Raw genomic sequence first — 27,671 nt, 5'->3', positions numbered from 1 at the left:
GTAAAACTATTGAAAATTTCTTTCTGATTGAAATTGACGAAAATTCTCTCTGTTAAAAATTTTTTAATTAAGTAATTTAATTTAATTAAGTAATTAATTGATCTTGATAATAAACAAAAATTTTAAATATTACTTTGAATTTTTTAGAGATCTCTTCGAACTTTTTTAATTTAGCGCTATTGATGGAACGCCATCTAGTGGAAATAATTACTTCCGGTTAACGACCGACCGGCAAATGACGCGGGACGCCGCCATTCATTGTCATTCTTGCTTTAACAGGCGTCAGTAGTGCATGTTTCTTTTTTACTAGATGAAAAGTGTTTATTAATATTATTAAAGTGACAAGTGTTGTGTTTAAATTTTAAAGTGCTTTTAATTTGTCAGCAGTTTTTAAGTTTTCAATTTGTGCTAATAAGGTAAAAATATTCTTCCTTACGAGTGTTTTTTTATAACCTATAGATTTTTCTTTTCTTAATTAGTTATCTTTCTTATTAATTTTCTATTTTCCTTACAATAATTATAATTTCTCTTAATAACTATCATCAATTGAAACAAATAAATTTACTTGATACAATTTACAAAAAAATAACCTCTTTTTCGAAACGTCATTCTCGAACCGCTAAAATAAATTGACATTTATAAATTTTTATAATTACCTATACTCATTATTTATTTCACGTAATTTTAATTAATGAAAAAAGTGACTTAAATTTTCAACTTAAAAATTAAATTTGAAATTAAGTCAACTTAATTTGACACAAAATAAAAATCTTAAAAAATATTAACTAGGATTTAAAGTATTTTTAGTTTTAATTAAAAATCAATTTGTTGGTGCAGAAAAAAGTCTTAGAAACATCAGAATGAGACGAAGATCACCTAGTTCATCATCGAGAGACAGACGATCGAGAAGATCACGAAGTGAAGATCGACGAAGTGACAGAAGAGTCGACGATGAAAAGGACAAGAGAAGAGAGGCTTGGTTGATTCAACAAGAACGAGAAAGAGAGCACGAGATTCGAAAACAGAAGATGATTTTCGATTATGAATTAAAAAGAGCAGCTTTATTAAATAAATCGAATAATAGTTCCCCTCGTAGTCAAAGTGCAAGCAGAGGCAATGGTGGAAATAAAAACATCACTAAACCTCCTGTCATGTCCGAAAAGTAATTATCAAAATAATACGCGATTTTAATAATTCCAAAGAGAAAATAATTATTTCCTCAATCGTTACATTATAATCTTTTATTATAAAATCTTTTTTTATAAAGAAATTTAAAGTAAATAAATTTATTATTCAATTTGGGACAATTTTTCTTTTTTGCAGTATTTAAATTTTTTAAATTTTGTATTTAAATTCAATTTAGCAAAAATTTAATCATCATTCGTGTAAATTAGGCACGAGACACCAGGAGGAAGTGAACCTTTATTTCGTGGACCGAGTACATCGACGAAACCAACAGAAGCCGAATTACGAACAATAAAAGTTGATATTCATCGAACTATACCAGGACCAGTCAACACAAATACAGAACTTCACCGAGAAATAGTAAACCCTGAAGATGTGATTGTTGCTAGGCGTGAGGGTAATTTTTCTTTTTCAATTTTTCTTACAAATTCATCAACATGAAGACAACAACTGAAGATCAATCACTGAATAAGGGGAAGAAAACAAATTTTTTCCACTAAAATGAAAATAATTTCACAATTATAAAAAAGGAATTTTTCAAAATTGATCAATTAGTGTAAATTTTCAATTGTCAAAAAAATTCTTTTGAAATATTTTTATAAGGAAAAAAAAATGTTCGTTAAAACCAAGTTTATTAAAAAAAAATGACTGATTCTCACAATATAGAGAAATTAATTCTGTTATTAAATTAAATTAATTCTGTTCAACTGAAGATTCTAAAGGATATCTGGAAATTATTGTTTCGAGAATATTCAAATATTTCGACAACAGGCTTCACACTCATCTACTAATCAAATTCTTTAAAACGATTTAATTATTTTCAAAAAATATTCAAAATTTAATTATTTTCAATATCTAGTATTTTCATAAAATTTCGCAAAACAATTCAATTATTTTAAAAAAAAATTGATAAAATTCAATTATTCAACAAAATTTTTATACAATTCTTCACACTTCAATTACTTTCACTAATAATAACATTTTTCATGGAAATTCAATTTTTTAAAAAAAATTTTGCTCAAATTCTAAGCAAGAATTCAATTATTTTCATATATAATAAAACTCATCGAAGAATTTCAATTATTTTTAATAATATTTTAAATTAATTAATCGCATAATTCAATTATTTTCACAAATAAAATTTTCTACAAGAATTCAATTATTTAAATTAGAAATTGCATAAAAGTAGTCGGAAGAAATCAATTATTTAAAAAACTTTATAAAATTCTTCTCAAGAATTAAATTATTTTTATAAATATTTAAATTCTTTTATGATTAATAAAATTCTTTGCAGGTCAAAAAATTTATTAGTAGGATAAGAAAAAGGTAAATATTTTTGTTGAAAATTAGGAAAAAATCACGAAAATAAAATGTAGAATGGAATTTTTGTCAGTTTTGTGAAGTGTCTAAAACGAATTTTTTTTGTCGAGTGCGAAGTCTGCGACACAAAAAAAATTGTTAATTTTTGAATTCTCAAAACAATAAAAATATGTATGATCTTTGAGTTTAATTTTCCCAATTTTAATAAGTTCTAAATTTGTAGATGAAGGAAGAAGGCCTATTTTTGAGAATCTTAGCATTAATGAATCAAAACCTTCAACCTCGACAAATGGAGAAACAAGAACAATTAGAAATGAAACTTTAGGTTTGTAACTCAATATTTGGAGAAAATTTTCTTAATAATATTTTTTAACAGAAATAAAAAAACTAATTATTATTTTTTTTTCAGAAAATACGCAAAATTGTTCAACTGCAGAAACGGGGGCTAGATCTCAAAGTGTTTATTCTTCATCGAGGTATGTTTTACAGAATTTGGAATATTGCTTATTGACAATGTCAAAATTTGACACAAATAGAATTTAAGTATTTTTAAGTAATTTAATTTTTTTAATGGTAAATTTTAAGATTCAATGAAGATGAATTCTATGATTCTATGAAGATGAAGATTTTTGAAACACAGAGTTACAAAAATATATTTTAAAGTATTTTTCAAAAGTACGAATTAGATTTGCAAAAATATATTTATATTCACAGAGTTTTGCAAAAATATATTAATGCATAATTTTCACAAACTATTGCAAAAAATATATTTATTATCTGAAAGTAAATTTATTATCACAGAGTATTGCAAAAAATATATTTATTATCACAGTGTATGGAAGAATTATATTTATTTTCACAGAGTATTGCAAAAATATATATTTATTTTCACAGAGTATTGCAAAAATATATATTTATTTTCACAGAGTATTGCAAAAATATATATTTATTTTCACAGGGTATTGAAAAAAATATATTTATTTTCTCAGAGTATTGCAAAAATATATATTTATTTTCACAGAGTATTGCAAAAATATATATTTATTTTCACAGAGTATTGAAAAAAATATATTTATTTTCACAGAATAATGCAAAAATATATTTCACAGAGTATAGCAAAAATATATTTCAATTATATACACACTCAATCTTCTGGTGATTAAAATAAAAAGTCGAATTTTAAATTTGTCTAGATAATTTTACTTTTTAATCTATTTGGCAAATTGCAATAAAAATCAGCCCGCAAGATTAATAGTAAATAGTAAGAAACAAGTATAAATTAACTAATTTTTCATATTCATATAATTATAAATAAAGATTTTCAAATTTTTAATTATAAATAACTTTTAATAATAATAATCTTTCAAATTTTTAATTATAAATAACTTTTAATAATAATTTTTTAAATTTTGAAATTATAAATAACTTTCAATAATAAATTTACCATTGAGATAAAATCTTGTCACAAAAAGATTAAAAAATTAAAAATGATTTGACTTAATTCATAGCATTCCTGTAATGATATTAAAAAAGTGTCAGCTCAATTCAAGATGAAGACATCATTTAAACAATTGAAGATAATCAAGTGAGTACCTATTATTTTTCAGTATTTCCACACATTATCGAAAATCAACAATGAAGAATATTTATATTTTTACTATAAGGTTCTATTTGTGAACTTTGCGAATAATTATATAATTTTTTTTGAAAATTAAAGTATTTATGAGATTTGATATAAAATTGGGACATTTACCTTGAAATATATAAAGATTAATTAATTATTCCTTGTATTTCAAAAAAAAAAAATTGAATTATCTACTAGTCGATAAAAAAAAATTTTTTAAATACATATTTCGAACCTCCAGGAAGATGGAAAACCCACGGATAATGAAGTATTATTATTAAGTTAATTTCAATAATAGTTATTTATCTTTTTAATTTAAAGGAATTTGAATTTATATACACTAATATTTAATGTATATTTATATAAAAAATTTCAACTAATAACTAATTAGAAAGTATTAAAACTTTTTATTGTGTTTGAAGTTTGATTTTTTTTCTTCTTAAAGAAGGATAATTGTACATTTAAATTTAATTTAACATTTTTTATTCTCAAGACGAGGGAATTACACCAATTTTTGATCGAGTTGAATTAAGGCCACCTGACAAGCCGAAATTTCCTGCCGAAATCGAACGTCGAGAAGTTTCAACCATCAATATTGAAAAATCAAGTAGAAATTTTAATTTACAATTAGAATCAATTTTTTAATATGCAGCAAATTTTATTATATATTTCTTTTTTTAGGAAAAGAAAATAATTCGCTGAAACGACGATCCAGATCTTTAAATTCACCAGAGGAGAATAACAGAAGTACAAGAGATCTATCATTATCGCGACGTGCCAGGTGATTATGTTAATTAATACGATTTCAATTAAGTTTTCTCATTCTCTAAAAATTCCTCATCTACTGAATATTAAATTTTAATCAATATAAAAAGTAAATTAACAGGGTTGATAAATAAAATTTCTGTGGCAACCCTGATTAAGTGAAATTAAATTAAAAATAACTAAAATCGTTTTTTTTCTGGAAAGATGTGGAATTTTTTGTAACAGTTTCTATGTGTGTCTGTATTTGAAGCATCTCTTCTATTCTTTTCTTTGTGTGCTTTTCTATAATGCATATTTCTCTAATATTTTAATTACTCTACTTGACAACTAATTTTAATTTATAAGAAATTTATCAAAATATATTTCAGAAACTGCAACTAGTTATTAGAGAAATAAGGAATACTTCTAAGGATTTAAAGATATGGAAATTTTATTTATTTTTTTTATTTAATTTATTTTATTCTTATTTGCAGTTTTGGATTGAGCATTGTAACCAAATGCTTCGGGTCAAGGGAACTGCGAAAATAATGACGAACATATTTTTCCTGGGAGAAATATAGGGAAAGGGGTATCACAAACTCTGAGTAATTAAGGCGCCTTTGCCTTGATTATTTACAGTAATTTAGATTTATAAAAATTACCAATGGATTTCCATTGGTGGTTGCAATTTCTGAATTGAGTTTTTTTAAATTGCTATTTAGTTGTTTTAAACAAACTATCTATCATTATAATTTACATGTGTTATCTACTTTAATTTTTCTTTCCCTTTCTGCTTTATATTTTTGGTAAAAATTGCATGTCTAAATTATAAGTAAAAGAAAAACATTGGACAAAAATAATTATAGGTAAGAGAAAAACATATTGGACAAAAATAATTATAAGTAAAAGAAAAACATATTGGACAAAAATAATTATAAGTAAAAGAAAAACATATTGGACAAAAATAATTATAAGTAAAAAAAACATATTGGACGTATGAAAAACAATAGATTAAAAATTGATTATTTTTTGCCAAGAAAAAAAATAATGGGACATTTATTAATTAATATTTTCCATCTACAGAAGAGAACGTTCTGTGCATAATCAACGGAGAAGAAGTCAACGACGAAGTAAATCAAGTGATAGGTAATTTGTCTTCTTGAGAATTTACTATTTAAATAAAGCGACAGGAAAACAATTTTTTTAATTGAGGCCTTGGATCCAATAACTCGCCCGACGCTCGGAGGAACGCGCAACTGCCAGTCAGTGAGCAGTGAGCGCCTCTGGGCCACTCACTGCTACCCGACTGGTATTAGCGCGTGCCTTCGAGCGTCGGGCGAGTTATTGGATCCAAGGCCTCAATTGTTAAATTTTTTCAAACAGCAGCGACGATAATAGTTATGAGCGATACAGAAGAAATGGAAGGAGTGAAAGATCAAATGATCGTTCTCGTCCATCGTCATCTCATCATCACGAGAGATCGAGTTATTCATCCCGACGACCATCATCGAGAGAGCGATCTCGTTCAGGAGACAGAAGACGTGATGAAATGAGCCGACAGAGACGGTAATTTTTTTTTCTCTGATGAATTTCTAATTATATGAGAAGTTTAATTTTTTAATATTCAATAATATTACACACTGAAAAGATGAGCACATTTTAATGTTCTTTTAATTCAATATTTCAGAAGCGAAAATGTCAGAGATTATCGAGGAAGATCTCGGGAGAGACGTGATAATTATCGACAATCTGAAAGAGAAAATTCGGGACGCAGAGAGAGAGAAATGAGTTATCCTCACTATGTAGAACATATACCAGTTCCCATATACTACGGGGTAAGATTCAAAATCTCTTAAATTTTAAAAAAAAGTTTCACTACTTAAAACTTGCTAATAATAATTGAAATAAAAAAATTATTCTCAAAAATTTTAATACAATTTTTGGCCAACAATTCAAAAGAATTTAAAATAAAATTCTTTTTTCCAGAATTCAATTATTGAATTATTGAATTTGAATTTTTCCCACTTTTAACGAACTATAATAATATTATAGTTAGTCGAGATAAGATTTCTAATTCGTAGTTATAATTATAATATTTACTATTCAAAGGATTTCCCAAGACCGATGATGATGGGACCGATGATGCCCCCAATGCGTGGACCACCTCCAGTGAGGAATCGGCCACCATTTGGACCGAGGTTCCCGCCGAGATTTCCACCACGATTTCCCCCTCGTCCACGTACGTAAACTTATAATTCTATTGCACGCAAATTTTTTACTAAAATTAAGAAAAAATAGAAATAGAATAATAAGAAAAAATTCTTTTTTCAGGTTTCAATCGTCAGTTTTAAATGGTCACCGACATTAATTTCTTGAACCTCGAAAGTAATTGAAAAGTGAGAAAATTTTTTATTAGGAAAATAAGTACTTTCGACATTATGTGTATACTACGTTTTAAGGGAAATTTTTTATTAGCAATTTTATATCTCAAATTATTTATATTTGTGAAGCATGAATATTTTTCTTTGTATGAATTTTTGAAAATATAATTTAGTTACGATATTTTATTTGTTTCATTAATTACATTTTTATTAATTTTTAAAGTTTACGCAGTAAGAATAAATATTGAATAAATACTGAGTGATTAAAATTTATACACATGAGTCGTTTTTTTTACATTTTTAAGAAGATACACTTCTGAAATTTTTTGTGGTATTTCCTAGTTTAGTCATTTAAAATAAAGGTGCATTCATAGCTCTGCAACCTGTCTAGGTTATGTTATTGGCGCACGCACGTGACCAAATTTATGAGGATTTTCACGACATTGAAATTGGGTACTCGCCTTGACATTTAGTTTTGTATTTTTGGTTATGGGTGAATTTTTCCCTATTTTATATAAAATATTGTATAATATAATAAATATATTTTATTATATACATAAAAATTAATAGTAAATTGTACATTAACGATAAACAATACTTAAGTATATTTAAGGTAACTTTGGTCCAGAACTTTTATTGTAAAAAAAACTGTATCAATCGACGAAAAAGTGATAAAATAGTCGAAGAGAAATGGAAAACTTTGACAGCAGAAGAAACAAATGGTTGATTCAACAAGAAAGAGAAAGGGAACATGAGCGTTTGAAACAACAAAAGATTTTAGATTATGAATTAAAAAGAGCAGCTTTATTAAATAAAACGAATAATATTTTCCCTCGTAGCCAAAGTGCAAGCAAAGACAATGATGGAAGTAAAAGCATCACTAATCCTCGTGTCATGTCCGAAATGTAATTATAAATTAATTTTCTCTTCACTATTTGCTTTGTACAATTAAAAACGAAAATTTTGATTATTTTAAATTAGGTACAAGACATCACGAGAAAGTATATTTCGTGGACCGAGTACATCGTCGAAACCAACAGAAGCCGAATTACGACAAATAAAAGTTGATATTCGTCGAAATATACCAGGAGCAATCGCCACAAATGTAAAACTTCAACGAGAAATAATAAACCCCGAAGATGTGATAGTAAAAAGACGTGATGGTAATATATCTCTATCAATTTTCCTTACAATTCGTCAAATTCAAGATTACTATTGAAGATCAACAAGAAAAATAAATCAATTTCTTCATGAAGTCATAAGAGTTAAAAATGAAATCGGTAATTTTTAGAGCTATCTATGAAAGTTAAAGCTATCTATCTAAGAAAGTATTAAATTTTTTTAAATTAATAGATAAATGAGAATTAAGGAAGACTAATGGAGAATAAATTTATACAGTTTTTTTTATACTTTTAATTTGAAAAAGAGTCGTTATTTTTTTACAATTAATATTGCAATTAATTTCTTACAACATTAAGAAGACAACAACTGAAGATCAACAAGGAAAATAAACCAATTTCAATTATGATTTTTACAGTGTGAAAAGTATTTCAGTAAAATATATATGAGAGTAAAATTTGATAGAATTATTTTTATTATTTCCGGAAGAAATTCTAGAATATTTTTTAACTTCTTTCTCGAAACAAGTATGATGTATCACCATGCGTTATATATTTGATTATTTTTTGTTGTTGTGTTAGACGAAGGAATTAGACCAATATTTGATGCAATTGAATTAAAAACACCTGATGACTCAAGATTTTCCGATGAAGAAGAATGTGAAGAAATTAAAACTATTAGTTTTAAAAAATCAGAACGATATAGAAGAAATGGAAGGAGTGAAAGATCGAATGATCGGTCACGTCCATCATCATCACATCATCATGATAGATCGAATTATTCACCCCGACGACGATCATCGAGAGAACGATCTGGTTCAGGAGACAGGAGACGTGGTGAATTGAGCCGATCAAGGCGGTGAGTTTTTCTTTACTTGCATTTATCATTTTGTAGCAGGAAAAAATCAAATAACAAAAATATTTAATGAAATCAGGTGTTCAAAATCCATTCTGTAATAACAAATTAAATTTCACTTATTTGACCTTTTTTTTAATGTTTCTTTGGTGACAGATTTTTTAAATTAATATTTTCTATCCACAGAAGAGAACGTTCTGTACATAATCAACGGAGGAGAAGTCAACGACGAAGTAAATCAAGTGATAGGTAATTTGACTTCTTGGAAACTCACTATTTAAGTGAAGCGAGAAGAAAATTTTTTTTAATTGATAAATTTTTACAAACAGCAGTGACTTTATGATAATAACGACTTTATTTTTTATGAACGATATAGAAGAAATGGAAGAAGTGAAAGATCAAATGATCGGTCTCGTCCATCATCATCACGTCATCACGATAGATCGAGTTATTCACCTCTACGAGCATCATCGAGAAAAAGATCTGGTTCAAGAGACAGGGGACGTGATGAATTAAGCCGATCGAGGAGGTTAACTTTTCTTTGAAGAATTTCTAATTATATGAGATGTTTAATTTTTTAATATTCAATTTAATAATATTACACACTGAAAAGGTGGGCACATTTTAATGTTCCTTTGATTCAATATTTCAGAGATGATCGAGGAAGATCTCGGGAGAGACGTGATAATTATCGACAATCTGAAAGAGAAAATTCGGAACGCAAATCGAGAGAAATGACAACAGATTCTCACATAGAAGACATAACAGTTCCTGTCTACTACGGGGTAAGATTCGAAATTTCTTCAATTTAAAAAAAAACGCAGACTTCGCACTCATCTACTAAAACCTACTATTTACTACTGTTTTTCGTGATTTTACACTACTTTAAACTCGCTAATAATAATAAAATAAAAAAATTATTCTCAAAAATTTCAATAAAATTTTTAGCCAACAATTCAAAAGATTTTAAAATACAATTTTTTTCACCGGAATTCAATCATTTTCACAAATAATATTCTCTGCTGAAATTCAATCTCGCGAAAAATTTTAAGAATTGAAAAAAAAATTTAATACAATTCTTTTCTTCAAGCCTTCAATTATTTTCACAAATAATAAAATTCTCCAAAGAAATCCAATTATTCTAAAACAATTTTACTAAAATTCATTACAAGAATCCAATTATTTTTAATATTGTTTTAAAATACTTTCTTCGAAGAATGCAATTATTCTTAAAACTTTTATAAATAATAAAACTCTTGGCAAACTTTCAATTACATTCAAAAATTTTCTTCAATTCAACGATTTTCAATATCTACGATTTTATTAAAATTTTCCATAAGAATTCAATTATTTAAACAAAATTTTGAGAAAATTCTACGCAAACATTTAATTATTTTCATAAATAATGAAAATTTCACAGGAATTCAATTATTTACAATTTTCTTTATAAATTTCTTCGCAATAATTCAATCATTTTCATGAATAATAAAATTTTTGAACAGAAATTCAATTATTTTCATGAACAATAAAATTTTTTTAACAGAGATTCAACTATTTTCAAAAATAATAAAACTCATCGTAGAATTTCAATTATTTTTCAATACAGTTTTAATCGAATTCCTTGAAAAATGTAATTATTCTTAAAATTTTATTAAAATTCGTCGAAAGAATTCAATTATTTAAAAATTTTTTTGTTAAAATTCTGTATGAGATGAATTGAATTCTTGTAGAATTTTGTAATAAAAATAGATTTAAAAATAAATTTCTGTTAAAATTTTAGATAATTGAATTTTGAAAACTTTTCTAACTAAAATCGTTGAAAATTTGAATTTTTCCCACTTTTAACGAACTATAATAATATTATAGTTAGTCGAGATAAGATTTCTAATTCGTAGTTATAATTATAATATTTACTATTCAAAGGATTTCCCAAGACCGATGATGATGGGACCGATGATGCCCCCAATGCGTGGACCACCTCCAGTGAGGAATCGGCCACCATTTGGACCGAGGTTCGCGCCGAGATTTCCACCACGATTTCCCCCTCGTCCACGTACGTAAACTTATAATTCTATTGAACGGGAATTTTTTACTAAAATTAAGAAAAAATAGAAAATAAAAAAAAATTCTTTTTTCAGGTTTCAATCGTCAGTTTTAAATGGTCACCGACATTAATTTCTTGAACCTCGAAAGTAATTGCAAAGTGAGAACATTTTTTATTTGGTCACATTTATTTTGGCACGCAGAAATTGCCGAATCGAGTAAATGATACACGAGGACGATCATTAAGGATATTCAAAGGTGCCCATCGAGATTCTACAAAAGCATCCATGAAGATCTTAATAATAATTGAAATCGAAGACCAACTGGGAAATTTAAGTCGAGAATTGAGACCTTTATTAGAAAATTTTTTTATACACATAATGGTAAAATTATATTTACACATAATGTAAAATTTTTAGATTTTCTAAATTTTTAATATTTACTTTAATTTAAATTTTAAGGTTTTTTAAATTTTTAATTTAATTTTTTTTAATTTTAAATTTGTAAATTTTTTTAATTTTTAAAATTTTGAGTATTTTCTACTAATAAAATGTATAGTGCATACATTTTAACATTTTTTAAACAATTTTTAGTTTTATCTCTAGCGCGCAAAAGAATTTCAAATATATTCTTAGGTTAGATTAATACAATGAAATATGGTTTGCGCACACTCGAATGTTTCCCGTTCTAACAACTTTGAAAAGAGTCTATAGAAAAGAGGGAGGAAAAATGAGAGAAAAAGCATGAAGCAACGTGAACGAATCATTCTTCGTTCAGTGATTCTTGATGCTTGTTTTCACTATTTTTCCCTGCAACAAAAATTTACAATTTCATTATTTTTAATTGTCACCATTGAGATAAATAAATTTTTTTTTCTACATTTCCATCGTTTATTGTAAAATGGAAAAAAAATTTGAAACAAACTGTTATTCTTTTGTTATACGTCCATTGTTAGGCTATGACATGTGCTTCAAATCAAAGTGTAATAAACTTTAAAAAGAATATACATTCGTTAAAAGAATATATATTTGAGTGTGTTAAATTTACTGTTTATTAATTAAAATTTTTTATTTCTTATTTTAAATTTTTGCATAATTTAGTTTAACATAAAATTTTCTTCTGTGTTATGTAAGAAAAATTTAAAAGGTAAATATAACCTTTTTTTCTCTTCTAGTTGTAATTGTAAATTTACTGTCTATTTTTCTTGTATAATTGAAAAAAAAATTTTTCTATATTGTATACAATAAATTAATAATTCATTTACTTGAGACTTAACCATTATTAATCAACAAAAATTGCTAACACCCGGAAGTTGTACGTTAACTTTTGACACCCCTCTAACAACTTCTCGTGAACGCGTTGTCATTCAAGTTTTATTTTTAGCATAAATTTTAAACTTATAAAATTTCGCTTATACGAATAATTCAATTTTTATCAAATAACTATTTCAATTACTTTCAAAGTTTTTTTTATTAGAAAAATATTACCTTCCTTGATGAGAATTTAGAAATTAATTAAAAACTCAATTGAAATTATTTTTAAACAAAAATTGAAAATATTCTGAAACAAAAATTGAAATTATTTGAAACAAAAATTGAAATTATTTGAAACAAAAATTAAAATTACTTGAAAGAAAATTTAAAAGTAGTACAAAAAAAAATTTTATATATGAAAAATTATTTGAGAATGAATTAACGTTCTCTTTGGGTGGGAAAATTAATTTCCTTGAGAGTGCATTTTACTAAAACAAAAATTTTATAGTGATTGTCAAAATGAATGGAGGAAATTTAACCGAATTCGAAGAAAGTCTTTCCTTTGACATCGATGATCCAGATTTTCCGCCTACAATAGTTCGTAGAGCATCTGCAAAAACTGTCCTTCATAAAATCAATTTTCGAGATCGAGACTTTGGCGTTAACAAAGGTAATAATAAAAAAATGCTATCATCATTGCAAAATTTTTTTTTATCTCCAAGCTTTATGAACAGAAAATTTCATCCAAGTTTCTAGTTACTAAAAAATCTCGCATCTCTACTTTCTCTAATTACAAATAATTTGTATTCTTTTAATTTTTGTAATTTTTTTTATACAAACAATTAATCTTGCCACAAAAATAAATTTTTTTTCCCTGATCCCTAAAAAAAATAAAAAAAAAGTAAAGATAAAAATAAAATTACTATGTCAAACTTCTATTTAAAAAAAATTAATAACATTTACTAATTATTAAATCCTTTTTATTTATATAAAATTTAATTATTTTATGAAATTTAAATTAAAAAATTTAATTATTCAAAATAAACTTAATTATTTATAGGAATAACAAAAGTTTTAGTCATTGTTTTAAAATTCATAGCAATTTAAAAGTTTATTTTTGTTTTCTTTTTTTTTTTTTTTTTGAAAAAATTCATACTTTCCTCTAAAATTTAAATTTATAAATAAAATTGTAAAAATTTACAAACTTCTTATTACACTTGAACATAAGGAAATTTGAAATCCAAATAGAAAAATTAATTTGAATGGAATTGAAAATTATTGGAAGATATAGCAAAAAAAAAAAAAAAAAAAATCAGAACTTTGATCGTCCAATAGGTAGAACACTCAAAGTGAGATACATATTTTCATATTTCATAGAGGTGAGAAATTATTTTAAAATATCACGTTTTATAGCAGTGGCAGCATATAAATAATAATAAGCTTGATTAGCACAATTCATGATCATGAGAATCTCTTTTTAGTTGAAATACATAAATCGAAAAATGTTTATGCACAAATCATGAAAATTTTATAAATTCTTATCATTAACGGATTATTTAATTGTGAGAAAAAAATTCCATCCTTTTTTTTTCTCATTATGATAATTACGGTAAATTTTTCATTTCTTTTTCATTCGTTTTTTTATGATAAATTTTTCGTTCTTTTTTTCTACATGTAAAGAAATTTTAATTTGATAAATTTAATTATAAATTGTTGAATTTCTTAAAATTGAAAAAATAAATTTTATTTTTTTTTACTTTAATTTTTAAATTTAAATTTAAAAGAATTGCAAAAAATAATTGTAAATTACAGAAAGGAAGGGGGATAAAATTTTTGGGGAATCTTGTTAATTGTCCCGTACCGTTGTTTGACCTCGAATTTCAATGACGCAAGTTTGGTGTACGAAGTGCGACAATCGAGAATGCAATTACCTATGTAAATTTAGTATATTTATACTTTGTCGTGCACACATGTGCCTCGTGATTGTCTCTATAACAATAAGAGCTTTTCGAGTGAAATCCCTAAATTTCTTATAAGTTTATGTGTTTAAAAGTCAAAAAATCGAGTTTAAAAAAAGTATTTTTATAAATATAAAAATATTATTAAAAAAAAAAATCTGATCAACTTTAAACCCTACAAAAGATCGCGTCAGTCGATTAAAGATACAGGAAAAAAATCGAAAAACACGATATTTTTATTTTGTTTTTTTCTTTTTTATTTCTATTGTATTCATATCATTTTTTATTTCTTCGAATTGAATAATTTTTCAAAAATTATTAAATTTTTGGACAGTTTTAATAAAATAATTTTTTCTTAAAAATGTTAAACATTTTGAAAAAGATTAAATTTAATTCTACAAATATTTTAATTAAAATAATATTTTAATTTAATTAATATTTTAATTCAACAAAATGTAAATGTAGATAATTATTTTATTTTCAGATAATTGAATTTTCAAAAAACTGTAATTGAAAATATTGAAAATTGAATTGAAATTGAATTTTCAAAAAAGATAATGAAATAATTCTTAAAATTACTTTTCCAAAAAATATTTCGATATATTTTTTTAAACCTAATTTTCATTTTCAAATTTTCAGTTCAAAAGATTTTTTATTAAAAATTTTGTGAATTCAATTATTTGCAAAATTTTCAATTAAAATTCAGGGAAAATTAGATTTTCAAAAATTGTTTCTTTTTTTAAGAATTTTTTCCCAAAATTTCAATGATAATTTTGAAAAATTCAATTATTTCCAAAGTTTGCATTAAAAATTCTGCAAAATTTTGATTTTCCAAAAAATTTTAATGAAATACTTTTATTTTTTAAATTATTGTTTTAATAATTAAATTTTTTAAAACAAATATTAAAAATAGAATAGATAATTTTAAATAAAAACTATAAAAAGAAAGTAACAATCGAAAAATTAAAAAGATTATAAATTCAATTTACGAAAAAAAAGAAAACAAAACAAAATTTTGCTAGATAATTTTTAAAAGTTAAAAAAAAATTGTAGAACTTGAAAATATTTTTTTGCTACCATTTAGAAAATGTTATGTAAACTATTATTGCCGTCAAGTTTGTACACAAATACATAAAAAAAATCGTTTCCTGCAAAATTTAATTTCTTTTTTCTCTTGTTTTTTTACACTATTAATGAGGTAACTATTACAATAAATTGAGAATGAAAAAAAATCGTGGGAAGTTTTGCGCATTGAGATCAAATAATAAATGATATAATCGAACAATTAGAAACACTCCAATGGATTTCTCGAATGATGAAGTGAACAAAAAATAATTACTATTATTAATTCTGAAAAATGAAACAAGAAAAATGTTTTCTACGATTTATTTACTAAAACGTCGTGTGAGGGTGAAAAATTTATATTTGGATAAATTAATTGATTAAACACACTGAAAAAAAATGTATTTAATTCAAATAATCCATTATTTGTCAATATATTAAATAAATATTTATGTACTTAAATAATTTTTATTTCAAGTGTAATTTTTATTTTAAATAATTTTTATTTAAACCAAAGTTTATTTGAATCAAATAAATTCTTTTTAAATTTTTTTTCTCTAAAGAACTGCAAAGATGAAAGGTTCATTCGCACGCGTGAGGCAAAAGTTTATATAAATTAAGTTTATATTATCACTTCATTATGACTTGGATAGTCACAATAATAGTCTCGCGGATCACCTTTTCATCATCTTTAGAATAAAGAAACATGATCTCGACGAGACAAAATTGGATCTTGGGATCGACTTTCTTCTTGAGAACGCGCGTCTAGCCAATGTTAAATCCATATATTAATCATCAAATGTATAAAATTACTTTTCTATTTATTTCTCCATTTATTTTGTCTAAAGTCAATCATCTTTTTTTTTAATTATTCTAATTTTATAGAATTTATTAAAATTTATTTTTCAGAGAAATTGTTTTTGAATATTTCAAAAGGAAATTAATTTTTATCCGCACAATATTGTAAAACTGAAAAAAAAATTTTTTACAAACAAATTTTTTTTTTCATTGGAATTATTTTAATTAAATTAATTACATCAAATTTTTGTAAAATACGAATTTCTACTTTATCAGTGAGAGAGTTAACGTTTCTACAAACAGATGGAATTAGTCTTCATAAAAATAATTTTTTTTCACCTGTTTAGAAAAATCTGATAAAGTATTTTTTATTTTCTTAAACTTTTTACGAATTATTAAATTAAAAAAATTTTTGTTCTCATTTTAGGTAAATATAATTTTATTAATAATAAATTAACTATAAGATGACTGAGTGATAAAATCAAAAACGTTAGAAAATAAATAATAATTTAATAGGTAAATAAATAATTTAAATAATAACAATTTATTGGCAACTATTATAGATAAATTTATAGATAAATGCATTTAGAAATAAATACCGTCTAATTAAATTAAAATCAGTGAAAAATTAACTGAGTAATTAAAAATAATTAATTTAGTAATTGAAAAACTCAGTTATAAAAAAATCCAGATAATTAAAAGATTAATTTAGTAATTAAAAAATTCAGTTATTAAAATATTTAGTAATTAAAAAGTTTAGTTATTAAAATATTTAGTTATTAAAAAGTTTAGTTAGTAAAAAATTTATTAATAAAAAAGTTTAGTTATTAAAAAATTTACTAATTAAAAAGTTCAGTTAGTAAATTTAGTAATAAAAAAATTAAGTTATTAAAAAACTTACTAATTAAAAATTAACTTAATGATTGAAAAGTTCAGTTAGTAAAAAATTCAGTAATAAAAAATTTACAAATTTAAAAAGTTCAGTTATTAAAGAATTTATTAATTAAAAAGTTTAGTTATTAAAAATTGAGTAAATTGAAGAGTTTAGTTAGTAAAAAATTTATTAATAAAAAAGTTTAGTTATTAAAAAATTTAGTAATGAAAAAATACAGTTATTAAAAAATTTAGTAATTAAATAATTAATTTATTAATAAAAAATTGTTTAAATAAAATTTAGTAAGTAGAGAAGTAATTTGATAATTTGAAAAAATTTAGTAATTAAAAAATGAATTTAATATTTAAAAAATCAAGTAATTAAAGAAAAAGTATAATAATCGTAAATTATTCAACTTTCACAATTTAAATAATTTATTTGTGATAAAAAAAATGAAGAGGAGAAAAAATTTGTTCAAAAATAGTTTTATAAATAATATAAAGACGTTTTCTTTTTCAGCCCCCCTCCTTTTTAATTAATATATTAAATTCTATAATTAATTAAAATTATCTATTTCACTGTCTGTCACCTTCGAATTATATGCTAATGGAAAAACACGATCTTTATAACTGCAAAGAAACATGATAAATGCATTATTTCAACCAGTCATTCTCTCTTATGAGATATACTTCCTCCTTTTGGTGCAGTGAAATTTTCCACATAAACAAAGAGGTTTATATCAGACCCCCTACAAATAATATAATGATGACACTTGAACTTATTTGGTGTAAAGTAATCTCAATATTTTTAATTTTTTTTTTCGATTCCCTAATCGAATTTTGTGTTTTATACAATTTTTTTTCTGATTTCGTTTTTATATTTAAATTTATCGCGCGTTCTTTCATTGCAGAGAGTGAAGAGAGAAATATAGAGAGAGAGAAAGAGAGAGGGAGTTTAAGTGTCATTCTGACAAAATCTGATAAGACGATAAGAAAATAATAAAATATTGATAACAATTTCCCTCCAGGTATATATAAACTTTTGTTCTGTGTCCAGTTTTTGAAAAAATTTCAAAGGAAAAAAAATCCGAACGTAAAAAAAAACAAAATTCAGATTCACGCATCGATTCATTTTTTTTGCTATTTGGAACTAACATTGAAAAAAACGTATTTGATTCAAAGAACCGATCGAACCGATTATTTGTCTATTATGTCAATTAAATATTTACTTCAACAATATAATTTTGATTTAAGTCAATTAAATTGTGTTTGTTTTAAATACTGAATGTATTGGTTCAAATACAATTTATTTGACTTAAATCAAAATTATTTGTCATCGATAAATAATTATTTGACAAAAATAAATAATTATTTGACAGAAATAAATAATTAATAGGCACAAATTATTATTATTTTATACAAAAAAGTAATTAATTGACACAAATAATAATTTTATGCAAACAAATAATTAATTGACACAAATAATAATTATTTAATACCTACAAGCAAATAATTACTTGCAACAAATAAAAATTATTTTATAGAAATATATAATTAATAGGCACAAATAATAAATTATTTGTAACAAATAAAAATTATTTGACACAAATAAATAATTATTAGGCCCAAATAATAATTATTTTATACAAACAAATAATTAATTAACACAAACAATATTTATTTGTATCAAATAAATAATTAATTGACACATGTAATAATTATATTCTTTTAATTCAAATAACTATTTACTTGCAAAAAGTAAATATTTATTTTTTAATAGGCAAGTAATAGTAGTTGGTTTACATAAAATAATTATTTATTTGATTATAGACAAGTAATCGTTTACTTGAATCAAAGAAATTTTTTTTTCAGTGTAAAAAGATAGAAAAAAGGAAAGTAATAAAATTTTAAAGTAGATTTTCTGCAAAGGATATATTAAAAAATTAGTTACATTAAAATCGGATTATCTTGAGTCCTATGCAAATGTTTAACAAAGTCCAAAGACTTGAATTTGATATTTGAAAGCTTTGGAGGGATTTTTTGAAGAATAATCAATTTTAAACTTATAACTATTGTCTATTATCCTCAAAAAAAAAAATTTTTTAATTTAACCAAAATATTTTATTCGACATAAATAAAAATTTTTTACTATACTTTCTTTTTTGAATCAAATAAAAAATTTTTTAAACGAATAAAATTTATTTGAACTAAATAAAATTTAATTGAACCAGAGAACATTTATTTGAACTAAAGACAATTTATTTCAGCCAAATAAAGTTTTATTGAACCAAAGAAAATTTATTTGAACTAAAGAAAATAAAAATCAATTTTCTTTCAACCAAATAAAGTTGAATTGAACCAAAAAAAATTTATTTGGACCAAGAAAATCGGTTTAAATTAAACCAAATAAAGTTGATTTGAACCAAAGAAAATTTATTTCAGCCAAATAAAGTTAATTTGAACTAAAGAAAATTTATTTCCAAAAAATAATTTATTTCAAAAAGAAAATTTATTTCAACCAAAAAATAAATTATTTTGGTCAAAAATAAAGTTCAATTGAACCAAATTCATTTAAATGAAATGATTAATTTAAATTATGAAAATTATACAAGAAATTAAATTTCTAATTTAATTCCATAAAAAGATATTTTTAATATATTAAACAAAAGCAAATCTTTATTGCAAATAAAATTTCAATCTAATTATTTTACTGTTTACATTTTATCAAAATGTTACGAAAAATCATGGTAGCAATTCTTATATAGACAAAGTTTAAATCTGATAATAGAAATTCTTCCAATTAAATGGCGCCAGACGGATTTCCTCATTAATTAACTCTCGAAATCATTAAGTCTTAACAAACTTTATACAAAATTAGCGTAATTTACTAAAATAAAATATCAATTTTTTTATGGAATTAAATAAATACTAATTATTTTTTTCTAATAATTGTTTAAATTTAAAGAATAAATTTTATAAAAGAATAATTTTTACAAAACAGCGAAAAAATTTTCCACTTTTATACTTTTTTTTCCAAAGAAAATTTTACTAATCTAAAGTAAATTATTTTTCTAATTTCTATTAAACAATAAATTTCTGTAAATATTAAAAATGAGAGCAAAAAGATTTTCTTTTTCTTTCATAAAAGTGAGCGGAAAATTTTTTCTGGGTATATTTAATACACTGTTAAATAATAATTTTTCTCTTATGACATTATATATGTGCAATCCCAATAGTTAAGTAACATTTGTTACGTTTCTTATCACAAATAATATCCTTGGTCTATTCTTATTGTTCCATTATACGTATATGTATATATATAAATTTTACATTAATTGAAATATGATGATGACTTGCAAGAGAAAGATGATTTTCACGAGTATAAATATACAATTATCTAATGTATGAATAAACATATAATTAGCTAATATTAATTACAATTGGACTTATATAATTGAGAGGAGTATTAAAAAAAAATTAGAAAAAAATATAACAAAATTAGAAAAAAATTCTAAAGTTTTGAACGTTCAAATAAATATTTTTTCGTCCTCCAATATTTTTAAAAAAATTGCTAAAATGAAATGAAAAAATATTCTAATTGAGTATTTATTTAGTTTGAAAAATAAATAAAAATAAATTTTAATTATAATCAACAATATTTAGTTGAAAAATATTTTTTAATTATAAAACATAACATTTTGCAAATAAAATAAAAATTGAAATAAAAAATTATTTGATTCAAGTAAATATTTCTTTGATAATAATAGACAAGTAATCGGTTATATTGAATCAAATCAATTTTTTTCTTTTGCGATAAGAATTATTGTGAAAAATTTAAAAGAAAAACTAATTTCCTCAGAGGCATAAAATTAAAATTAACCCCTTTTAAGTACAGATATATTTCGATCTATTATTAACTTGAAATGAAAATATTTGAATACAAGGTGTATGACTTGAGATTCTATTTATAATTTTCTCCAGAGATAGAATGATATTTTTTTCGAATTCTATAATTAGAAACGCAATCCTCAAAAGTATCGTAAAGAAGAAATGTCAGTTCTAGATTAACATATTCAAAATGATTCTTATCATCCTCCAATAAATCAAATGTTCAACAATTATAAATGAAAGAAAGTTTATAACATATTTATAGGGAGCAAAAAAAAATTTAACTTTGCCTTATTAACAAAAATTTACAAACTAAAAAATAAATTTTTTTATATTATTTTACAAAAATAATTTTATGGATTTTTACATTTATTTCTAAATTATTTTTAGATTTATAAATTTTTTATCTCGTGAAAATATTTTTTCATGTGTAATAAAATTTAGTTAAAAAAAATTTTTTTTAACAAAATTTTATTACACATGAAAAAATACTTTCACGAGATAAAAAATTAAATAAAATAAAATCAAATAAATAAAATATTAAAAATAGAAAAGGGGATTTTAATTTTTAAAAAGGGGATTTAGTTTTAAAAAAAGAGAATTCAGTTTTAACTATCGCAAATAAAAATATTACGGAGTTGATAATTTTCGTCAAATAAACGAATCAGAATTTTTTAATTATTCCTCTGATAAATTATTATACACATTTTATTTATCAATATAATTATATTTACTTACGAAATAAACTCGACAGGAAACATTTGATAAACTCACCTGAAACAAAAAGGAAAGAATACTTTATATTAGAATTATTATTAAAAAAAAAATTAAAACAAATAATTTCTATTTAATAATTCTATTAATCGATATTAAATAATAATTGATAAATTTATTAATTATAAATAATTATAGTTATAATTTTTATATTATTTTTAATTTAAACAAAATTCTCTGATACTTAAAAAATTTTATTTTGAGAATAATTTAATTTTTTTCCATAGTAAAAACTTTTCGAGCAACTTTTTAATTTCATATTAAAATAAAAAGAAATACTGTTTAATTCAAAAAAAAAATTTTTTAATTATTTATTCATAAGAACTTAAACAAAAAAATATTTTTTTATACGAAGAGATGATGAAGAAGAAGAAAGTTAGTTTGATTTTTAATATCAAATAATTCCGACAATTTGATGCTTGATAAGAAAAATGAAAAAGAATTTAAAATTGAAAAGCTCATCAGTTTTTTTTTAAATAAATAGAATCGTTCATAAAAAAAGAACGTAAATTGCAAAATAAAAATAAGTGATTATGATTGCGAAATTTAAGATTGTTGTAAAGATTTAACCTTCATTGAGAAAATTTTTATAACACACGTATAGGTCAGTTTTTATGATAAAATTTTCTTACTGGTTTGAAAGTGTTTTGATAAAATAAAATTACGCGTAAACAATTTTTTTCCCTTCGAGTAATATTTTAACATACCAAAAGAATTTTTAAAAAAAGTTTTCTTTCCAAAATCATCTATAACGTCACTATTTCAAAAAGATTTTCTTTTTTTAAAATAAAACTTTGGAAAAAAAATTGAAACCACAGATAAGAATAAAAATAGATCTTTATGAGTTTTCTTTAGAAATGAGAAATATCGTAATTTTCATTTTTATCACTGATGGCAAATTTAAGGATGACAAGAAGAAGATGATGATGATGTGGATTCAAAAATATAGCTCAAGTCTATTTATAAAAGTTTTCATATTTCTGTCATTGATAACGAGCTTAGTAGATTTTTCTTTTTTTAAAAATAAAAGAAAAGTGTTAATTTATTGAAATTTTAACTTAAATTTTTATTTAACAAGTTAATTAATTGTTAATTTTTAAAATTGAAGTAGTTCCTTAAAGTTTTGAATGTTAAAAGAACAAGTTCGTTAATTTTTAGTTTGGAAAATTAATTATCAAGTTCATTAATTTTTAAATCCACAAATTATTAACCAAGTTCATTAATTTTTAAATGCAAAAATTAATTAACAAGTTCGTTAATTTCTAATTTCGAAAATTAATGAACAAGTTCATTAAAAATTTTTTAATTTTGATGAGAAAATTTTGAATAAGAATAGAAATAAAAATAAATTTTGTTGTTGAAATTTCAAAGTGTATTAGTATTATAATTGAGAAGTATATAGATATAATAATGGCGATCTTATTGTTTGTATAAAAATGCTTTTGTTCTTTATCACTTTAATCGATAATCGATTCTTATTCGTCTCAAAAGTGCAGAATTTCTTTTCTTTCTTGTCTCTATGTTTTATAAATGTGATCCTTTTTTATAATAAAGTAATAATCGACCATCGATTAGTGTGAGTAAAGTAAATTCGTCATTATAATCATAAAATTCAATCTAATATTTATAATAGACGACAATAATATTTATAACAACATTTATCATAGTTCTTGGAAATCTAATTTTAATGTTTCAATTTTACATTAAATATGCCCTAGTAAACTACTTTTAGTATGACCAACTACTTATGATTAATGTGGCTAAAATTAATTTACAAAGCATCGCGATATTTTAGTTGTGATTAAAAAAAATTAATAATAATAATAATGAGTAATAAATAATAATATTATTGATATTAATTTAATAATTTTGTATCAAAATAATAATATTAATTAATAATCTATATATTAATAATCGTTGTATTCCGATAAAATTAATTAAACCAAATTTTTCAAAATAATTAAATTTCTTGCAAAAAATTTAATTAAAATCAAAATAAAAATATTTAAATTCTTATAAAGAGTCTCATCAAAATTTTTGAAAATAATTGAATTTCTGCGGAGAAGGTTATAATTAACTTTTTTGTTTAATAAAATTTATTTACAATTTTAATAAATTTACTACAATTTTAATAAAAATTGTATTTTCCTAAACAAATTAGGAATTCGATGTGTTAAATTTTGAATGAAATTGTTATAAGAGGTGATAAAGACAATCGATTTTAGAATTAAAATAAACCGAGAAAAAAAAACAAGAAAAAAATCTTAAATAAATTAAATTCTGAATACGCAAATAAATTATTTTTTTTTTTTGCAAAAATATGTGAAGAAAATAATTCAGAATGTGAACATTGCAAAAGAGACGAATATCAAAATAATTTCCCTGGAGAATTTGAACAGAAAATACAAAAAAGGAATTCAAGACTAAATAGAATTTTTTATCATTTTATTTTCCTATTTACTTCCCAGGTGACTTTTCGATAAAATGGAATTTTTAAATATTTATATGTCTAAGTAAACATAGAATATCAAAAAGGAAACGAATCCTTTTTTTTATTCAATTAAAATTTTTTTTACTAATAATTTGACACTTGAATTGTTTATAACAAATAACGGTTTTCATTAATTATTATATTGAGAAAATATACGAAAAAAGAGAGTAAAAAAAATATTATTTACAAGGAAGCAAAATATCATATATATTAAACCAATATTGAAAGAAAAAATTATTTTTGTCATATTATGTTTTCAGAATTTATTTGCGCGCGCAAAATATGCAAACTCTAAACTATATATGCGCCTTTGTGCTGTGACAAAAATAAATTTCCGAGTTTATTTTACTATTTTGTGTATACCATTATATTTGTGAGTATTGTATATATTTAAAATATATTGACAGTGAACGTATTTAATAATTTTTCATCGGAAAATGAAAATTATTTATATAAATATTTATATTTTAAAAATTATCTCAGACAAAATTAAATTTTTATTTGGTACAAATAACATTTTGTTTGACATACATCAATTTTTATTTAACACGAATAAATTTTTATTTGACACGAATAAATTTTTATTTGACACAAATAAATTTTTATTTGACATAAATAAACTTTTATTTGACAAAATAACAATCTTAAATTTCAATCAAATGAATTTTTTTTATATTTACCAAAAATAATTATTTTTGAAATACAAATAAATATTTATTTGGCACAAATAAATTTTTATTTAGTATACAAAAATTTTTTTATTTGACAATAGACAAATAAATTTTTATTTGCCAATAGACAAAAAATCGTTTATTTGAATTAAATAAATTTTTCTCAGTGCACAATAAATAATAATTACTTTTCATTTTTTTTCCGCATGTAATTTAAAACGAAAAAATTAATTCCACTGTTTTATATAATAAAGCGAAGTAAGAAAGTGGAAAATTCGCGTTTCTGCGCGATAAAAGCTCGTCTATTGTCGGAAATAAAAAAAAGTAAAGACAAATCTTATCTATTCAGTCGAAGACTATATAATATGTTACAATGGTTAAGATCGAACTTTAACCTATTAGATAATAATAATAATAATAATTTCCCAAATTTTAGTTTTGTGTAGTAAAAAAAATTCCTCGTTCAATCAAAATTGTCGATTTTTGATGTAAACTGCGAAATTTCGGTTATTTATCAATAAATCTCATGGTTTTCTTTTTTATTATTATTTTCCATATTTTTGTCTCTTATCGGTTGTGTATACACATTAGCTGAGAAAATCATGTCCACGACCTACATTTAGCGAATAGGATTCTTACTCGTGATTATGAGGAATGTACAATATGCGATTGTTGGCATAGATATTATATAGATACTTTTATAGATTTAGACAGTGGGCATTTTTGAAATTATAAAAATGAATATTTTCTTCTTCATTTATTTGAATTAAGTAAAAGTATTTTTATCTTCAGAGCCTATTATTTATTTCTTTTAGATAATAATTTTATTCAACACAAATAAAATTTTTATTTAAACCAAATAAAATTTTCATTTAAACAGGATTCCTACAGAAATACGCATTTAAAATTCCATACCTATTCCATGATTTCCAGGTCAAATATTTACGAAATTCCAGTGAAATTTTAAATCTAATTTCATTATTTTTGGGCTCTTCAAAAACACTTTACTTATTTAATAGTCTCGACTCTTTGGTAAAAAATCTAAAATTATCGAAAATTAGCAAAAATCCAAAAATCCGAATTTCTTAAAATTCAACATTTTCTCCTCTCTTTTATGGCATAAGGCTTCACTATTTTTGTGCTTTTGGAAAATACTTTACTTATTTAATAGTCTCGACTCTTTGGTAAAAAATCCCAAATTATCTAAAATTATCAAAAATTAAAAAATCCGAATTTCTTAAAATTCAACATTTTCTCTTCTCTTTTATGGCATAAAGCTTTACTATTTTTGTGCTTTTAGAAAATACTTTACTTATTTAATAGTCTCGACTCTTTGGTGAAAAATCTAAAATTATCTAAAATTATCAAAAATTCAAAAATCCGAATTTCTTAAAATTCAACATTTTCTCCTCCCTTTTATGGTATTTGGCTTTACTATTTTTGTGCTTTTGGAAAATACTTTACTTATTTAATAGTCTCGACTCTTTGGTAAAAAATCCCAAATTATCTAAAATTATCAAAAATCCAAAAATCCGAATTTCTTAAAATTCCACATTTTCTCTTCTCTTTTATGGCATAAAGCTTCACTATTTTTGTGCTTTTAGAAAATACTTTACTTATTTAATAGTCTCGATTCTTTGGTAAAAAATCTCAAATTATCTAAAATTATCAAAAATTAAAAAATCCGAATTTCTTAAAATTCAACATTTTCTCCTCTCTTTTATGGCATAAAGCTTCACTATTTTTGTGCTTTTGGAAAATACTTTACTTATTTAATAGTCTCGATTCTTTGGTAAAAAATCCCAAATTATCTAAAATTATCAAAAATTCAAAAATCCGAATTTCTTAAAATTCAACATTTTCTCCTCTCTTTTATGGCATGAAGCTTCACTATTTTTGTGCTTTTGAAAAATACTTTACTTATTTAATAGTCTCGACTCTTTGGTAAAAAATCCTAAATTATCTAAAATTATCAAAAATTCAAAAATCCGAATTTCTTAAAATTCAACATTTTCTCCTCTCTTTTATGGCATAAAGCTTCACTATTTTTGTGCTTTTAGAAAATACTTTACTTATTTAATAGTCTCGACTCTTTGGTAAAAAATCCCAAATTATCTAAAATTATCAAAAATTCAAAAATCCGAATTTCTTAAAATTCAACATTTTCTCCTCTCTTTTATGGCATAAAGCTTCACTATTTTTGTGCTTTTGGAAAATACTTTACTTATTTAATAGTCTCGATTCTTTGGTAAAAAATCCCAAATTATCTAAAATTATCAAAAATTCAAAAATCCGAATTTCTTAAAATTCAACATTTTCTCCTCTCTTTTATGGCATAAAGCTTTACTATTTTTGTGCTTTTAGAAAATACTTTACTTATTTAATAGTCTCGATTCTTTGGTAAAAAATCCCAAATTATCTAAAATTATCAAAAATTCAAAAATCCGAATTTCTTAAAATTCAACATTTTCTCTTCTCTTTTATGGCATAAAGCTTTACTATTTTTGTGCTTTTAGAAAATACTTTACTTATTTAATAGTCTCGACTCTTTGGTGAAAAATCTAAAATTATCTAAAATTATCAAAAATTCAAAAATCCGAATTTCTTAAAATTCAACATTTTCTCTTCTCTT

The 27,671-nt window shown here is 23.0% G+C and overlaps 3 protein-coding genes and 1 long non-coding RNA gene across 5 annotated transcripts in view; 3 read left to right on the top strand and 1 right to left on the bottom strand.

Annotated features, from left to right (window-relative positions):
• The window catches only part of LOC122502045 (ankyrin repeat domain-containing protein 6), a 208,774-nt gene that overhangs the window by 128,547 nt on the left and 52,556 nt on the right, over positions 1 to 27,671 (bottom strand). The gene's annotated exons all lie outside the window — the stretch shown is intronic.
• LOC122502067 (peptidyl-prolyl cis-trans isomerase G-like) lies at positions 265 to 11,721 on the top strand. The gene is made up of 18 exons (XM_043611934.1): positions 265 to 416; positions 838 to 1,162; positions 1,395 to 1,582; positions 4,623 to 4,736; positions 4,811 to 4,910; positions 5,957 to 6,019; positions 6,257 to 6,439; positions 6,561 to 6,708; positions 6,983 to 7,112; positions 7,205 to 7,217; positions 7,935 to 8,159; positions 8,236 to 8,417; positions 8,955 to 9,231; positions 9,415 to 9,477; positions 9,605 to 9,757; positions 9,881 to 10,013; positions 11,152 to 11,281; positions 11,367 to 11,721. The coding sequence occupies exons 2-18, from the start codon at positions 861 to 863 to the stop codon at positions 11,384 to 11,386; spliced, it is 2,424 nt and encodes an 807-aa protein (XP_043467869.1). The 5' UTR covers positions 265 to 416; positions 838 to 860; the 3' UTR covers positions 11,387 to 11,721.
• LOC122502056 lies at positions 2,557 to 2,982 on the top strand. Its single transcript, XR_006301601.1, has 2 exons — positions 2,557 to 2,830; positions 2,915 to 2,982. It is a non-coding gene; the product is annotated as an uncharacterized LOC122502056 (long non-coding RNA).
• LOC122502053 (protein pinocchio) overlaps positions 13,029 to 27,671 on the top strand; it is a 65,350-nt gene continuing 50,707 nt past the window's right edge. The window contains exon 1 of the mRNA XM_043611923.1: positions 13,029 to 13,194. Coding sequence (XP_043467858.1) covers positions 13,044 to 13,194 — 151 coding nt within the window. The 5' untranslated portion in view covers positions 13,029 to 13,043. The remainder of the gene's footprint in view (positions 13,195 to 27,671) is intronic.

Source organism: Leptopilina heterotoma, unplaced genomic scaffold (genome assembly GCF_015476425.1).
Source record: "Leptopilina heterotoma isolate Lh14 unplaced genomic scaffold, ASM1547642v1 Lhet_22, whole genome shotgun sequence".
Lineage (NCBI taxonomy): Eukaryota > Metazoa > Arthropoda > Insecta > Hymenoptera > Figitidae > Leptopilina > Leptopilina heterotoma.
Note: the sequence above shows the minus strand (reverse complement) of the source record. Positions and strands in the feature narration are given on the sequence as shown.

What these genes read in the sequence shown, in the direction of transcription:
- LOC122502067 (XM_043611934.1), top strand. Translation starts at nt 861, where the DNA reads ATGAGACGAAGATCACCTAGTTCATCATCGAGAGACAGACGATCGAGA. An exon ending in CCTCCTGTCATGTCCGAAAA is followed by an intron (nt 1,163 to 1,394) that starts GTAATTATCAAA and finishes CGTGTAAATTAG; the next exon opens with GCACGAGACACCAGGAGGAA. An exon ending in ACGATTTCCCCCTCGTCCAC is followed by an intron (nt 11,282 to 11,366) that starts GTACGTAAACTT and finishes TTCTTTTTTCAG; the next exon opens with GTTTCAATCGTCAGTTTTAA.